At 37.3% G+C, this 14,949-nt stretch overlaps 2 protein-coding genes across 18 annotated transcripts in view; both read left to right on the top strand.

Annotated features, from left to right (window-relative positions):
* LOC141402366 (sodium-coupled monocarboxylate transporter 1-like) overlaps positions 1-14,949 on the top strand; it is a 156,278-nt gene that overhangs the window by 105,034 nt on the left and 36,295 nt on the right. For 9 of the 17 annotated variants that reach the window (XM_073983459.1, XM_073983470.1, XM_073983481.1 and 6 more), the window contains exons 4-7: positions 6,284-6,349; positions 14,530-14,581; positions 14,642-14,709; positions 14,774-14,928. The exons of the other annotated variants lie outside the window; for them this stretch is intronic. In XM_073983459.1, coding sequence (XP_073839560.1) covers positions 6,284-6,349; positions 14,530-14,581; positions 14,642-14,709; positions 14,774-14,928 — 341 coding nt within the window. The remainder of the gene's footprint in view (positions 1-6,283; positions 6,350-14,529; positions 14,582-14,641; positions 14,710-14,773; positions 14,929-14,949) is intronic. 17 annotated transcript variants of the gene reach the window in all.
* LOC141402412 (sodium-coupled monocarboxylate transporter 1-like) lies at positions 4,140-6,042 on the top strand. Its single transcript, XM_073983638.1, has 5 exons — positions 4,140-4,314; positions 4,385-4,634; positions 4,691-5,071; positions 5,378-5,547; positions 5,622-6,042. Exons 1-5 carry the CDS (start codon positions 4,229-4,231, stop codon positions 5,908-5,910), a joined length of 1,176 nt encoding a protein of 391 aa, XP_073839739.1. The 5' UTR covers positions 4,140-4,228; the 3' UTR covers positions 5,911-6,042.

Here is a 14,949-nt window from a genome sequence, read left to right on the forward strand (position 1 = left end):
AATAAAACAACAAAAATGGGATTAAGCCAGACTATTTTGAAAAAAAACAAAATTGTATTAGCTATCCCAATAAAAACGACGCCACCAATGTTCGTTAAAACATGGTTAAATCGAATTCTCCCGCTTATTGAGACTTTAGCTTTTCATGGCTGATGGACCGTTGAACCTCGAGACCACCGGTGTCTCGAAAACTAATTTGCAACCTGATGCACTCATAAGTTTAGCAAATATAGCGATTATAAAATAATAGGCCCCGAAATTCGTCTACAAATATATATCATTTTGGACCAAGGGACGTTCCTGAACATTTTCTGAAAATTAGGTTCAGTAGTTTTGGAAAAAATAATGTTTTGAAAAGATTGGGCGTGGTCATCAGTTTTCAAGATATAACATATTGAAAAAGTGGGCCTGGTCCGGTATTTTGTCTCCTAGGGTGCACACAACTTCATTGCATACCAAAATGTATGCCGAAATCGATATAATCATAAGTTTGGCTTAACAGAAAGGCGTTTAACAGAAAGGCATGGGGAAGGTACCCCACCTCTTCCGAAATTCATAAGATATACATAACAACGGCAAACATTGAGGTTTTGCTGCAAATTTTATGGAAATCCCTTCAGTAGTATTGGAGTTATGACATATTAAGAAAACAGGCGTGGTCGGGCCTATAGGCCCCAAAGAAGTACCTAGATTGTAGATTAATCCGTAAATTTTTAATCCGATACATACATAATTTTTGCAAATATAACGTTTTTTTAAAAATATCGCATTGGGAGGTACCCCGCCCCCTCTGGAATTCAATAAAATATGTAACCTGTTTTCGGGGGCGTGGTAAACTTTTCTTTCCAAAAAAACCTAAGTTGGTTATGACAGCATATGATTTTTATTCATAAAGGTAAGGCGTTTTTTCAATATGCCCCCATAAAAATTCAAGAAAATATGATCGTACATTCCCTGACATTTTCAGGAAAATCGGTTCAGTAGTTTTGTAGATGTAACATATTTTAAAAAGTGGGTGTGGTCAAGTCTTTGGTTCCTAAAAAGAAGGTAAGGTCGGAGACACAACCACAATTGTCTCGCAAATTAACTTCCAAATAGATACATTCGTAAGTATTGTAAATATAACATTTTTAAAAAAGTAGGGTATAAGGGAAGTACCCCGCCCTTTCCGAAATTAAACCGAATTTGTAGCCTATTTTAAGCGGGGGCCATCCCTGTACATTCCCTGGCAATTTCAGGAATATCGGTTCAGTAGTTTTTGTAAAAATGATAAAAATTGAAAATTGAAAAAAGTGGGCGTAAAAGTGGGCATGGTAAAATTTTCTTTGCATGAAAACCCAAGTCGGGTATGGCGCACATTTTACAGAAAAAATTATCGAAATCGGTCCAGCCGCTCTCAACTGATGCCATCACCAATGAACGATATTTGACTTTTATTTATAAAGATTTGAAAGTTTAGACAAATCGCGATTTTCTTGAAAATCCCTTTAGTAGTTTTGCAGATATAACCTAATTATAAAGTGAGCGTGGTCGGATCTTAAGTCATAAAATAAGTACGTAAGGTTGGAGACACAATCGCCATTGACTCGCAAATAAATTACAAAAATAGGGCATATAGGAGGAGATCCGAAAGTCAAAAAATATGTAGCCGATTTTTATCGGGGACCAATACTGTACATTCGCTGAAAGTTTCAGGAAAATCGAATCAGTAGTTTCGTAGATATAACATGTTTAAAAAAGTGGGCGTTGTCCAGTCTTAACGCCCCAAATAAGCACGTAAGGTCGGAGACACAATTGCCATAGACTCGGAAATTAATTTTCAAAGCGATACATTTGTAATGGATGCAAATATTGCATTTTTACAAAAATAGGGCATAGGGGAGGTACCCCGCCCGATGCGAAATTCAACCAAATATGTAGCTTATGGGTGCCACCGTGGTGCAATGGTATGCACGCCCGCCTTTCACACAGAAGGTCGGTGGTTCGATTCCCCGGCCAGGCAACATCAAACATTTTTCAACGGTGGCAAAATACCCCTCAGTAATGGTGGCGACATTTCCTGAGTATTTCAGCCTTGTAAAAACTTCTCTACAAGTGGTGTCTTTAGACACGCCGTTCGGACTCGGCGATAAACAGTAGGTCCCATATCATTGAGCTAATATGAATCGGGGTGCACTCATTGATATGAGAGAAGTCTCCCTTGTCCCGTATGGGATGTTGTGGAACAATGTGTTATGTTATGTAGCTTATTTCAACCGAGGGCCATCACTCTACGTTCCCTGAAAATTTCAGGAAGATCTGTTGAGTGGTTTCGTAGATATAACGTATTTATAAAAGTGGGCGGAAAAGTGGGCGTGGCCAATTTTTCTTTGCATAAAAACCTAAACTGGGCTATGACTAAGATTTCCACAAAAAATTATCCAAATCGCTCCAGCCGTTTTCAACTGATTCAATTACCAACAAACGACAATTGAGTTTTATATATAAAGATTTTAAAGGAAATTATATATTCCAACATTCCAAATAAATGGTTAACCATTCTTGTCGTTTAAAGTCAACATCCCCGAAGGGACAGGGGATACTTATTAGCTCAGTGAGATGGGACCCACTTTTTATAGAGGAATAAGTTGCTGAATTATTCAGGAAATTTTGCCAACAATACGCTGAACGGTACTTTCAAACGGTTCAAAATGTCCGTTTCCTCACCTGGAATTCGAACTCGGGCATAAAGTGTGCAAGGCGGCTTACCATTACACCACTGTTACACGGTGTTAAATGTTTCCTGCAAATTACGCCAAACTTATCCATCAAAGGGAGAACCTAAAAATTTTAGTTTTTCGTAACTACTGGGTAATCCGGACAATTCAATAATCCGGACACCGCCAAATTATGTGGTATCCGGATTATCGAAATAATACTATACATTCTTTAGGAGGCCTCTAGAAGTCCTCTATTTATATAGCCTAGCCCATCGAAGTCTTGCCATGGAGTTTTTATAATCCCTAGAAGCCAATTTTGGTGGTATCTTTTTGACTGACGCCGTTTAGCTGTCAGCCAAGCGACCAGGTTCTTTTTTCTTTAAGTCGTGTTTAGAGATCTCTTATCAATTATTGGATTATCTCAATAAGTAGAAGATCTATGTAAAACACACATATTCTACAAAAGCCTTTAAATGGAGCTGCCCCTATTTAATAGAAAACGTTTATTTAAGATATATTTATTGGTCCAATTCGACTTCCAGTTGCCTGATCAAACATTTGTTTCCTATTGCGTATAAGTTGTGGCAACACGTATACGCTCTACTAGTAACTATATGTTCCATATTGCGTATGAGCTATGACGCCACGTATACGCAATGAAGAGGTTTAATATTGGCATTTACTCGTACTTTTAAGAAGATTATTCGACATACATAACATACATATTGTTATCCATTGAAAGAGATTATGGATTCCTCTATGAAAATCTCATATTCTACAGAAGAGTTTATTCAATCTTCGATGGAAGTCATCTATTGAGTTATATTATTCTATAGATGTCTTGTTTTGATTTCTCTTAGTCCCTAAAATACCTCCCATGGAATTCTTCTATTCCTTAGAAGTTTTTTACGTAGGTCTCTTACATGCTGAGTTATAGGATGGGGGCATTTAAATATCGGCAAAGCCGACTGTTTCTTTTACTTGCCTTCAATTGTGGTGGACCTTAGCAACGATTCCTAACTAATTATCAAAATATCTAAATATTTGTAAAATTCTTTACTGACTTTCTATAGCTTCTATGGATGCCGATTTCAATTTATGTGCCCGCATTGACCTTCAATCAAGGTAAGTAATTTTCCCTTACAAATAATATTAAAAATATATATTTGTTTTCTTTGTAGTTACTGGCATTGATCTCTACACCATTATACCGGTGGTCTGTGTTATCTGTACCTTCTATACCTGCATAGTGAGTATTAACAGGGACACATCTTAATTAATTTATATTTGAAACATTGTTAATTGTTTTGCAGGGTGGCATTAAGGGTGTCATTTGGACAGATGTGTTGCAAAGTTTCATTATGATTGGTTCCATGGGTTTTGTAATCATAAAAGGTACCCTGGATTTGGGTGGTATGGGTGTGGTGTATGACCGAACATGGTACAATAATACAGGTAGCATTATCATGCCAGCTGATGGTAACATAATGTGTCAACTGCATTGAATTGATGTCAAATTTTGACACCTTATGTTACCAACAATTGCCGATGCGGCTACCTGTGTATTTGTACCATGTGACCGAAATTTGGCAAGTGGACGTATAGAGGCTCCAGAGTAAGTATGCTGCTACGGATATTTGAAGACACTTCATAATATATTGGTTGGTTGGTTTTGCTTTGTTTAGGTTCACATTGGATCCCACTGTTCGCATGGGTTTCTTTGCTGTTTTCGTTGGCGGCACCATGTTTAAGATCCAACATACTTGTATTATCCAACCTGCAGTCCAGAGATTTTTATCTTTGCCCGGGATGAAGGAAGTCAAGCAGAGTCTGATAATTTTCATTTTCGGTTTGATGTTTTTATTGGGCATGTGTATTTATATGGGCCTATTGGCCTATGCCCATTATCATGATTGTGATCCTTTGACAACAAAGGTGAGATATACGATAATGGGTAAGGTGTATTCACCATTTACGATTTTCTCTTACAGCTCGCCCGAGCCAAGGATCAAATAGTGCCGTTATATGTAATGCAAATTGCTGGTAGTTATCCCGGTGTGGTTGGTCTCTTTGTGGCTGGGGTATTTAGCGCTGCCTTAAGTTCCCTTTCCACCATGTTGAATTCTCTGGCTGGGGTAATCCTAAAGGATTTCATTGAACCCTATCGTTCAAAACCATTGACCGAACGACAAACGGCCATTAGTCTTAGGGCCGTGGTTGTGGTATTTGGTATGGGTTCTATGGCAATGGTAAAGGTGGTCGAAAAGCTGGGTATGGTAATGCAGTTATCAACCACAATTGGCTCCATGACAGCTGGGCCATTGTTTGGAATGTTCACAGTGGGCATGACAATGCCTTTTGTGAAGACGGAGGTAATTTTGATTGATTTTCTGTAGCTCAAAAATATCTGAGCGACTTTCATTCTCTGCTCGGACTAGAGCTAGCATTTCAGAGCTCCTTTTAAGACACATAATGCAATTGCCTTTTTGGCATGGCTGTCGAGTGGCTTGAAATAAAAATGGAGGATGGGAAGCAATGTCCTTCATTCAATGCTTTATTCTTCTACATTTCAAGCCAGCCGATGACTTATGCGAAGTCGCCAAGAGCTTTATGTGCTCCAAACGCTTTTAAGCACCAAAAAATTTAATTTATTTCTTTTTTTACTTTTTTGTTTTCAGAGCGTTTTGCTTGGTTGCATCTCAGGCACTTTGCTCATGGGTTATGTTGCAGTACGTTCGCAAATTGATGCTGCCTTGGGAATTTTGCGATTCCCCACCAAACCGGTTTCAATAGAGGGATGTTCATATGCTTTTGATATGTCTCACATCGAGAACTCAACTCTAACTGGGTAAACCTGATCACCGTTTTAAACTTAAATATTAAAATGGTATTTAAAATGTCTCCCTTCCTCTTGTTTTGCAGTATTCCACCACCGGAAACTCTACCCCATGCCTTCCATCATTTATCATTCCTTCTAAACACTACATTGGGGGCGACAACAACAATTATCGTTGCTCTTCTGGCCACTTTGTATTTCGGTAAACAGGACAGCAGTGAAGTTAATCCCGACTTGATAATCCCCAAGCTGAGGAAATATTTGAAACCCTATAAATACAGCAGTGTTCCCTTGGATATGGACAAATTAACTAAGGAGGAAGAGAAAGAAAAGGAAGCGCTAAGTCACAAGACAAAAAATGATGCATATAATTGAATTACGTTCTGATTTAATTGTTAATCAATTGTTTTTGTTTTTTTTTGGTTTTACAAAATGTAGTGTTTTTCTTTAAATTGTTGTTGTTTAAGATAATAAATTTTGTGTTTTAAAATGTGTAATTTAAAAAAAGTTTTTTTATTCAAATTATTTTCTAAGCGAATCTAAAGAACTAAAATTGATGTTCAAATTAATATTATTTTTTATTATTTTTTGTTTTGTCTTTCAAAATAACGTTGATAGTCGTCAGTCTGTCCATACCTACTTTTGCACTTTCGGTATTCTTTGCACCTTTCACTGCACATCACTTTAAATTTTATTTGGCCATGATTTTCAAAATTTCTTTGGGGTTTTCTTTTTTCTTCTTCTTTAGTACCTTGAAATGCGTTTCGATCGCCGTTTACGTTTCTTTGGTTCGGTTATGTTTTTAGTGATAGCGGTAAGTATGGAAACGATTTTAACCTGACATATATGTTTTTGTTGAGATTTTATTTCAGAATATGTGCTTGGTTTACCACAAATGAAGAACGACTATCTAACGTAAAGTTCGTATTCTAAATAGGTATAATTGTTTTAGATAGTACATTGAATGAGTCAACCTGTCAATCAGGGTAATACAATTCCTCTTAGAAATTCATTTTCCCTTAATTGCAACTTTGTCCATTGATTGCTAGCAGTATAATTAATTTATCTGTTCCAAAAACTGTAAGATATATTTAACAATATTAAATTTCAGCCATTTCGGTTGGATATTGCGGCTACATCCTTCAAAATACCGAAAATCGGGAGGTACCGTTCTATGGGGGCTATATGAAGACATGGACCTATAGCAACAAATCTCAGGAGAAAGATTTTATACCCCCAACGAAGACTAAATACAAAATTTCAGCCATTTCGGTGGGATATTGAGGCTACAATCTTTAAAATACCGAAAATCTGGAGGTATCATTCTATGGGGGCTATATGAAGGCGTGGATATAAACCGCAAAATTCAGGTGGAGAGTTTTGTACCACCAAGGAAGACTCAATATCAAATTTCAAACTTCAAAATACCGAAATCGGGAGATAACGTTTTATATGAAGGCGGAGACGAAAGTTTTATACCCCCAACGAAGACTTAATACCAAATTTCAATCATTTCGGTGGTATATTGAGATTACAACCTTCAAAATACCGAAACTCGGGAGGTGCTGTTCTATGGGGGCTGTATAAATGCGTGAACTTAAAACAACAAGACTAAATACCAAATTTCAGCCATTTCTGTGGAAAATTGAGGCCACAACCTTCAAAATGTCGAAAATCGGGATGTACCTTTCAATGGGGGCTATATCAAAACGTAGACATATAAGCCCATTTTCAATACCAAACGTCCTAGGAGTAATAAAAACTTCTACGAGGGTTACTAAAAAATTTTCTGGGCTAGGCAACACGCAGTGTCGCCAGATGTCATTTGAATTTTTGTACCCTACACCAATATGTGGAAAGGGTATTATAAGTTTGTTTTGGTAAAAAATCATGTAACACCGCGAAATATTCGTCGGAGATAAAGCGATTTTGAGATGTGTGTCCGTCCGTCCATCCGTCCGTGTGTCCGTCTGTCCATTATAAATTGTAATCAAACTCCAGGCCGCAATTATGGACCGATCGTCACGAAATTTGGTATGGAGGTCGGTTTCACATCAAAATAGATCGCTATTTTAATTGGTGATGTTCATGAAATATTTAGCGGGTGAAATGGACCAATAATAGCCCGATCGTCTCGAAATTTTAAATAAGGCAAGAGTATATGACAATGAAGAAGCTTGCAATTTGAAATGGCGATCAGATAATATTTAGAGGGTTAAATGGACCACAACATTTGTGTGAAAATTGTAAAAATTTTTAATATACAGCTTAAATCTTCTTTTCTGGAAAGCAAATTTGTGTTATATTTGGAAGACGATCTCTCGAGCTTTCCATTGATGCCAATTATGTTTATGTTCGAAGTCAGATAATAGAGGTACAGCCTAATATATACATGTAATTTGTATGTAGTGTAGTCATAAATACGCTAGATGTCGCAATTATAACTCATTAGTCACGAAATTGTGCACGAGGTAAGATTTTAGGTCAAAGAAGATGCCTAAAATTTTGGACGATGATCTAATATTATTTAGCGCGTGAAATGGACCATTACTTTTGTATGAAAGTTATAAAAATTAAATTTTGGTCCATATTTTAATTCCTGGAGGGCATACGAGGGGCACTAAAAAACTTCCTGGAAAGTTTGAAAGTTTTTAGCATAAGCGTACTTAGGACAGTTTGACGTGCGACCATGTGTTGGATTGTTTTCAGTGGCATGATTGAGACACCTCCAAAACATAGTTTTTGAATCGTTCTACATATCTCAAGCCGTATAGTCGCCACACGGTCAGTTTTGCCGAAGAAACAGGGTACCATTTGCTTCGAAGGTCTTCTTCCATTGACAACTTTCGTTGGATTGCGCTCGCTTTCGAAACCCAAATGGTCGATTCCTGTTTTGTTTCGGGTTCCTAAGCATAGATCCAAGATTCGTCGTCTGTGATGATCATATAAATGTCGTTTTTATACACAATTTTTTTGCACAAATCCACAAGAGCCTTTTTTGACCATTTTTGATATTCATGCAATATCTAGAGATGGTTTTTACCGGGTATTTACCCGGTAAATACCCACACGGTGGGTAAATACCGGGTAAATACCCATTTGTGGGTATTTATTTGGGTATTTACTATATTGAATGGCAAATACAACATTTTACACCCTATTCCTGGGTTTAGGTTGTAAATTCGTTTCAAATGGATAGTTTTACAATACTTTAGACTAGTGGGTAAATACTTGGGTAAATACCCGAGTATTTACCCAAGTGTTGGGTAAAAACTCATTAACTGCCGAACCACTTGACGTAGGCTGACAAAATTTGGCTTACATCTTTCTTATGTCAACAGAACTTCTGGTACTGAACATGGGGTCTCTGGGTCCATGTTTTGATATAGCCCCCATATAGCCGTACCTCCCGATTTAAGGTATTTTTCATCTATTAGCCACATTTTACAACCAAATTGGCTGTAATTTGGCAAAGTGAGTCCTCAAGGAGCAGCAAATATCCTTGCAAAAATTTGTCAATATAGATCCACGTTTTCTAATAGCCCCCATATAAGGGTACCCCGATTTCGAGTATTTACCCAAATTTTGGGTAAAAACTCCTTAACTGCCGAACCACTTGACGTAGGCTGACGAAATTTGGCTGAAATCTTACTTATGTCAAGAGAATATCTAGCATTGAAAATGGGGTCTCTGGGTCCATGTTTTAATATAGCCCCCATATAACCGTACCTCCCGATTTAAGGTATTTTTTGTCTATTTGCCTCATTGTACAATCATAGTGGCTGAAATTTGGTATAGTGAGTTCTCAATATGTAGAAAATACCCTTACAAAAACTTGTCAACATAGGTCCACGTTTTCTAATAGCCCCCATATAAGGGTACCCCGATTTCGAGTATTTACCCAAATTTTGGGTAAAAACTCTTTAACTGCCGAACCACTTGACGTACGCTGACGAAATTTGGCTCAAGTCTTACTTATATCAAGAGAATATTTAGTATTGAAAATGGGGTCTCTAGGTCCATGTTTTAATATAGCCCCCATATAGCCGTACCTCCCGATTTAAGGTATTTTTTAACTATTAGCCTCATTGTACAACCAAATTGGCTGTAATTTGGCACAGTGAGTCCTCAAAGAGTATAATATATCCTTGCACATATTTGTCAACGTAGGTCCACGTTTTCCTGTAGCCCCATATAAGGGTACCCCGATTTCGAGTTTTTACCCAAAATTGGGTAAAAACTCATTAACTGTCGAACCAGTTGACGTTGGCTGAAAAAATTTGGCTCAAAGCTTTCTTATATCAATAGTAATAAGGGTATTGAAAATGGAGTCCCTGGGTCCATGTTTTGATATAGCCCCCATTTAGCCGTACCTCCCGATTTAAGGTATTTTTAACTATTAGCCACATTTTACAATCATACTGAGTGCAATTTGGTACAGTGGGTTCCAAATATGTATAAAATATCCTTGCAAAAAATTGTCGACGTAGGTCCACGTGTTCTTGTGGCCCCAATATGGGTTTCTGAAATCGGGAGGTACGGCTATATCAAAAAGTGGACCCAGGGACTCCATTTTCAATACCTTTAATACTATTGATATAAGAAAGTTTCTAGACAAATTTTATGAGCCTACGCCAATGGTTCGGCAGATAAAGAGTTTTTACCCAATATTTGGGTAAATACTCGAAATCGGGGTACCCTTATATGGGGGCTATTAGAAAACGTGGACCTATATTGACAAATTTTTGCAAGGATATTTTATGCTCATTGAGGACTCACTGTTCCAAATTACAGCCAATTTGGTTGTAAAATGTGGCTAATAGATGCAAAATACCTTAAATCGGGAGGTACGGCTATATGGAGGCTATATCAAAACATGGACCCAGAGACCCCATTTTCAATGCTAAATATTCTCTTGACATACGTAAGATTTGAGCCAAATTTTGTCAGCCTACGTCAAGTGGTTCGGCAGTTAATGAGTTTTTACCCAAAATTTAGGTAAATACTCGAAATCGGGGTGCCCTTATATGGGGGCTATTAGAAAACGTGGACCTATATTGACAAATTTTTGCAAGGATATTTTCTACTCCTTGAGGATTCACTGTGCCAATTTACAGCCAATTTGGTTGTAAAATGTGGCTAATAGATGAAAAATACCTTAAATCGGGAGGTACGGCTATATGGGGGCTATATTAAAACGTGGATCTAGAGACCCCATGTTAGGTACCAGAAGTTCTTTTGACATAAGAAAGATTTATGCCAAATTTCGTCAGCCTACGTCAAGTGGTTCGGCAGTTAAGGAGTTTTTACCCAAAATTTGGGTAAATACTCGAAATCGGGGTACACTTATATGGGGGCTATTAGAAAACGTGGACCTATGTTGACAAGTTTTTGCAAGGGTATTTTCTACATATTGAGAACTCACTATGCCAAATTTCAGCCACTATGATTGTACAATGAGGCAAATAGACAAAAAATACCTTAAATCGGGAGGTACGGTTATATGGGGGCTATATCAAAACATGGACCCAGAGACCCCATTTTCAATGCTAGATATTCTCTTGACATAAGTAAGATTTCAGCCAAATTTTGTCAGCCTACGTCAAGTGGTTCGGCAGTTAATGAGTTTTTACCCAACACTTGGGTAAATACTCGGGTATTTACCCAAGTATTTACCCACTTGTTTAAAGTATTGTAAAACTATCCATTTTGAATCGATTTCATAGCCTAAACCCAGAAATAGGGTCTAAGATGTTGTATTAGCGATTCAATATAGTAAATACCCAAATAAATACCCACAAATGGGTATTTACCCGGTATTTACCCAATTTACCCAATTTACCGGGTATTTACCCATTGGGTATTTACCCACTGTCCATCTCTAGCAATATCCAATCTTTATTGGCGGAAGAAATGCCCAAGGATACCTCTATCTCACGGTATATAACTTGGCGATCTTGTATTATCCGTTCACGCACGGCTTAATTTTTTTCTGGCACAGCGGCCGATTTTGGGCTACCCCCAGATTGCCTAATTATCCATGTCGAAATTTGTGAAAAATTAACCTTTGCCAGAAGGTTTTTTAGTGTCCCTCGTATACCGGCAAAGTAGCCTACATATGAAAAAGAGCTACTGACGCTTCCCCTGATGTAAATTGCGATGATGTGTCTGCTAGATAACGAGCCTACTGCCTAATATATAGTGGGGTTTGTGTAGAGAACCACAGTTACCTCCCATGCTACAAAGTGTCTCTATAATGACAGAGAAATTCATAGTTCTCGCATTATTGAAAATTACGTGGAGTTACATCGTAATCCAACTGGATTTTGATACATATATTGCAGCATGGGGTCGCTTAGCCACCTTTTGCAAAATGTACTCGGTGTAGGTGTCGTTAACGTTTTTTTAATATTAATTTTGGTGAAGGCGAAGTCAAACACAGCCTCCTGACGTATAACTGCATATGAATTTTTCCGGCCAGGCAACATAAAATTTTTAATGGCGGCAAAATACCCCTCAGTAATGTAGGCGACATTTCCTGAGTATTTCAGCCAAGAACAACTTCTTTACAAGTGAAGTCTTAGGACACGGCAGAATCCACAAAGTTACTTCTTACAATGAGTTTATTTGTTAATTAAAGGAATTTTGATGTGCTGGTAGCTAATTGCAGGGGTAGTGGTGTAGGGTATCACATGGTCGGCCCGTCCAACTATAGCATTTGTTTACTTGTTAACAATTGTGCACAGAATTGTTAACTGGGTAAATAGAAGACATTTACATAAATAAATACTTGTGAACTATTAACCCAACATATTGGGATATAGCTGCTAAAACCCGTCTCTGTTCCAAGAAGTATTCTGCAGAAAAGGAGAGCTCCATAACAATATTCTATAGAATAACCTCTTTCTTAAATGGAGATATCCCATTCCAGTGAGACCTTTATGGAAGTATGTTATTGTATAAAGCCCTTCTTTTATAGAATTAAGTCTCCATGGAGGTATACAATATTATAATTGTCGCCTATGGAGTTCCCCTGGACTATAGAAGACATTTCTGCAGGTCTCGTAGTCTGTGGAAGACGTTGACTGGGGTCTCGTATTGTATAGAGAGCATCTGTGGAGGAAATTTTATGGAAGTCTCAAAATCTATAGAAGATTTTAATGGTGGCTTTTCTATTCTATAGAAGACCTCTATTACGGTGTTCATACATCTTTAGAGAGTCTCCTGTAAAAAACTTCTATGGCGTTCTCGTTTTCTATAGCAGATCTTTATGCAGGTCTCCTGTTCTGTCGAAGCCCACTTTTCAGGTCTCCTATTCTATAGAAGAACAGTAGTCTGATTCTCTAAGTCATTTTTTAAGTTACCAACAAAAATCGTCAAAATTTCTCTTCGGCGGAAGTGGTGTTTGGAGGTCTTCTATACAATAGTAGGTCTCCCATTCTACAGAAGTGTCATATTTTTGACTCCTATACCTCTATGGTGGTATCCAGTTCTATAGGAAACCTCCTCTTCTATTCTATACAACACGTCTGTGGTGATCTCTTATTCTCTAGAAGACTTATATTGAGCCTCCCGCTCCATAAAATACCTCTGTGGATGTCTCATATTCCACTGTTGTTCTATATAATACGTCAATGGAGATCGATTTTTCTACAGAAGATTCAAATTGAGGTCTACAATTCTACAGAAGTCTTTATTGTAAGGCGATCTCATATTACATGGAACTATTACAGCTATACCTAATTTAAGTCGTGACGTACAAAAAATATTCACCTACCTACCACAACAACGCTCTCTGAGCGTTCGTATTACCCAAATACGTTGAATTCGAAATCCCATTTAAAACACGAAAACCGCGACTGAAACTTTATTAAATGTTTTCATTCGTAAAACAAACATATTTCCTTTGCAATAAATTGTATTTCATGTTTTGTTGGGCTTTTGTTTTCAAAATACAAAACACACACATACATACATACAATAACATATGGTACGTTCTGTCAAAGTTGAAAATGTTCAACTTATAAAAAGTATACGCTCGACGTATTTCGGTAGTTCTCATAAGAATACATGTGTTCTACTTTTTTCACCACACACGCCCTGGGAATACGGTCGTATTTAGGCATAGCAGTTATAGCAGACCTATATGAAGGAATTCAGTTCTATTGAAGGCTTTTTTGAATGTATATACATTATTTAGGAGGCCTCTAGAAGTCTTCTATTTATATAGCCTATCCCATAGAAGTCTTCCCATGGAGTTTTTCTAATCCCTTAAAGCCAATTTTGGTAGTATAGTTTAGGCTGACGGTGTTTAGCTGTCGACCAAGGCAGCAGGTACTTTTTTCATTAAAGTCCTGTCTAGAGATCTCTTATCAATTATCGAATTATCTCAATAAGTAAAAGATCTATGTAAAACCCACATATTATACAAAAGCCTTCAAATGGAGCTGCCCCTATTTAATAGAAAACATTTGTTTAAGATCTGTTTATTGGTCCAATTCGACTTTCAGTTTCCAGTGCAAACATCTGCTTCCTATTGCGTGGCAACACGTATACGATTTGCTAGTAACTATATGTTCCATATTGCGTATGAGCTATGACGCCACGTATACGCAATGAAGATATTTAATATTGGCATTTACTTTTACTTTTAGGAAGATTATCCATTGAAAGGGATTATGGAGGCCTATACGAAAATCTCATATTCTACAGAAGAGTTTATTCAATCTTCGATGGAAGTCTTCTATGGAGATATATTATTCTATAGAAGTCTTGTTTTGATTTCTCTTAGTCCCTAAAATACCTCCCATGGAATTCTTCTATTCCTTAGAAGTTTATTACGTAGGTCTCTGAAATGCTGAGTTATAGAATGAGGACATTTGAATATATTTATTTGTAAAGCCTTCATTTGTGGTGGACCTGAGCAACGATCCCTATCTAATTATCAAAATATGTATATAAATATTTGTAAAATTCTTTACTGACTTTCAATAGCTTCTATGGATGCCGATTTCAATTTATGTGCCCGCATTGACCTTCAATCAAGGTAAGTAATTTTTCACTTACAAATAAGATAAAAAAATGATATATTTATTTTTCTTTGTAGTAACTGGCATTGATCTCTATACCATTATACCGGTGACGTGCGTCATTTGTACCTTCTATACCTGCATAGTGAGTCTTCACTGGGGCACATCTTAAAAATTTTATATTTAAAACATTAATAATTGTTTTGCAGGGTGGTATTAAGGGTGTCATTTGGACAGATGTGTTGCAAAGTTTCATTATGATTGCTTCCATGGGTTTTGTAATAATCAAAGGTACACTGGATTTGGGTGGTATGGGTGTGGTGTATGACCGAAATTTGGCAAGTGGACGTTTAGAGGCTCCAGAGTAAGTATGCTGCTGCTGATA

The sequence above is a fragment of the Musca autumnalis genome, unplaced genomic scaffold, assembly GCF_047663935.1.
Source record: "Musca autumnalis isolate F117 unplaced genomic scaffold, ASM4766393v1 scaffold_1, whole genome shotgun sequence".
Lineage (NCBI taxonomy): Eukaryota > Metazoa > Arthropoda > Insecta > Diptera > Muscidae > Musca > Musca autumnalis.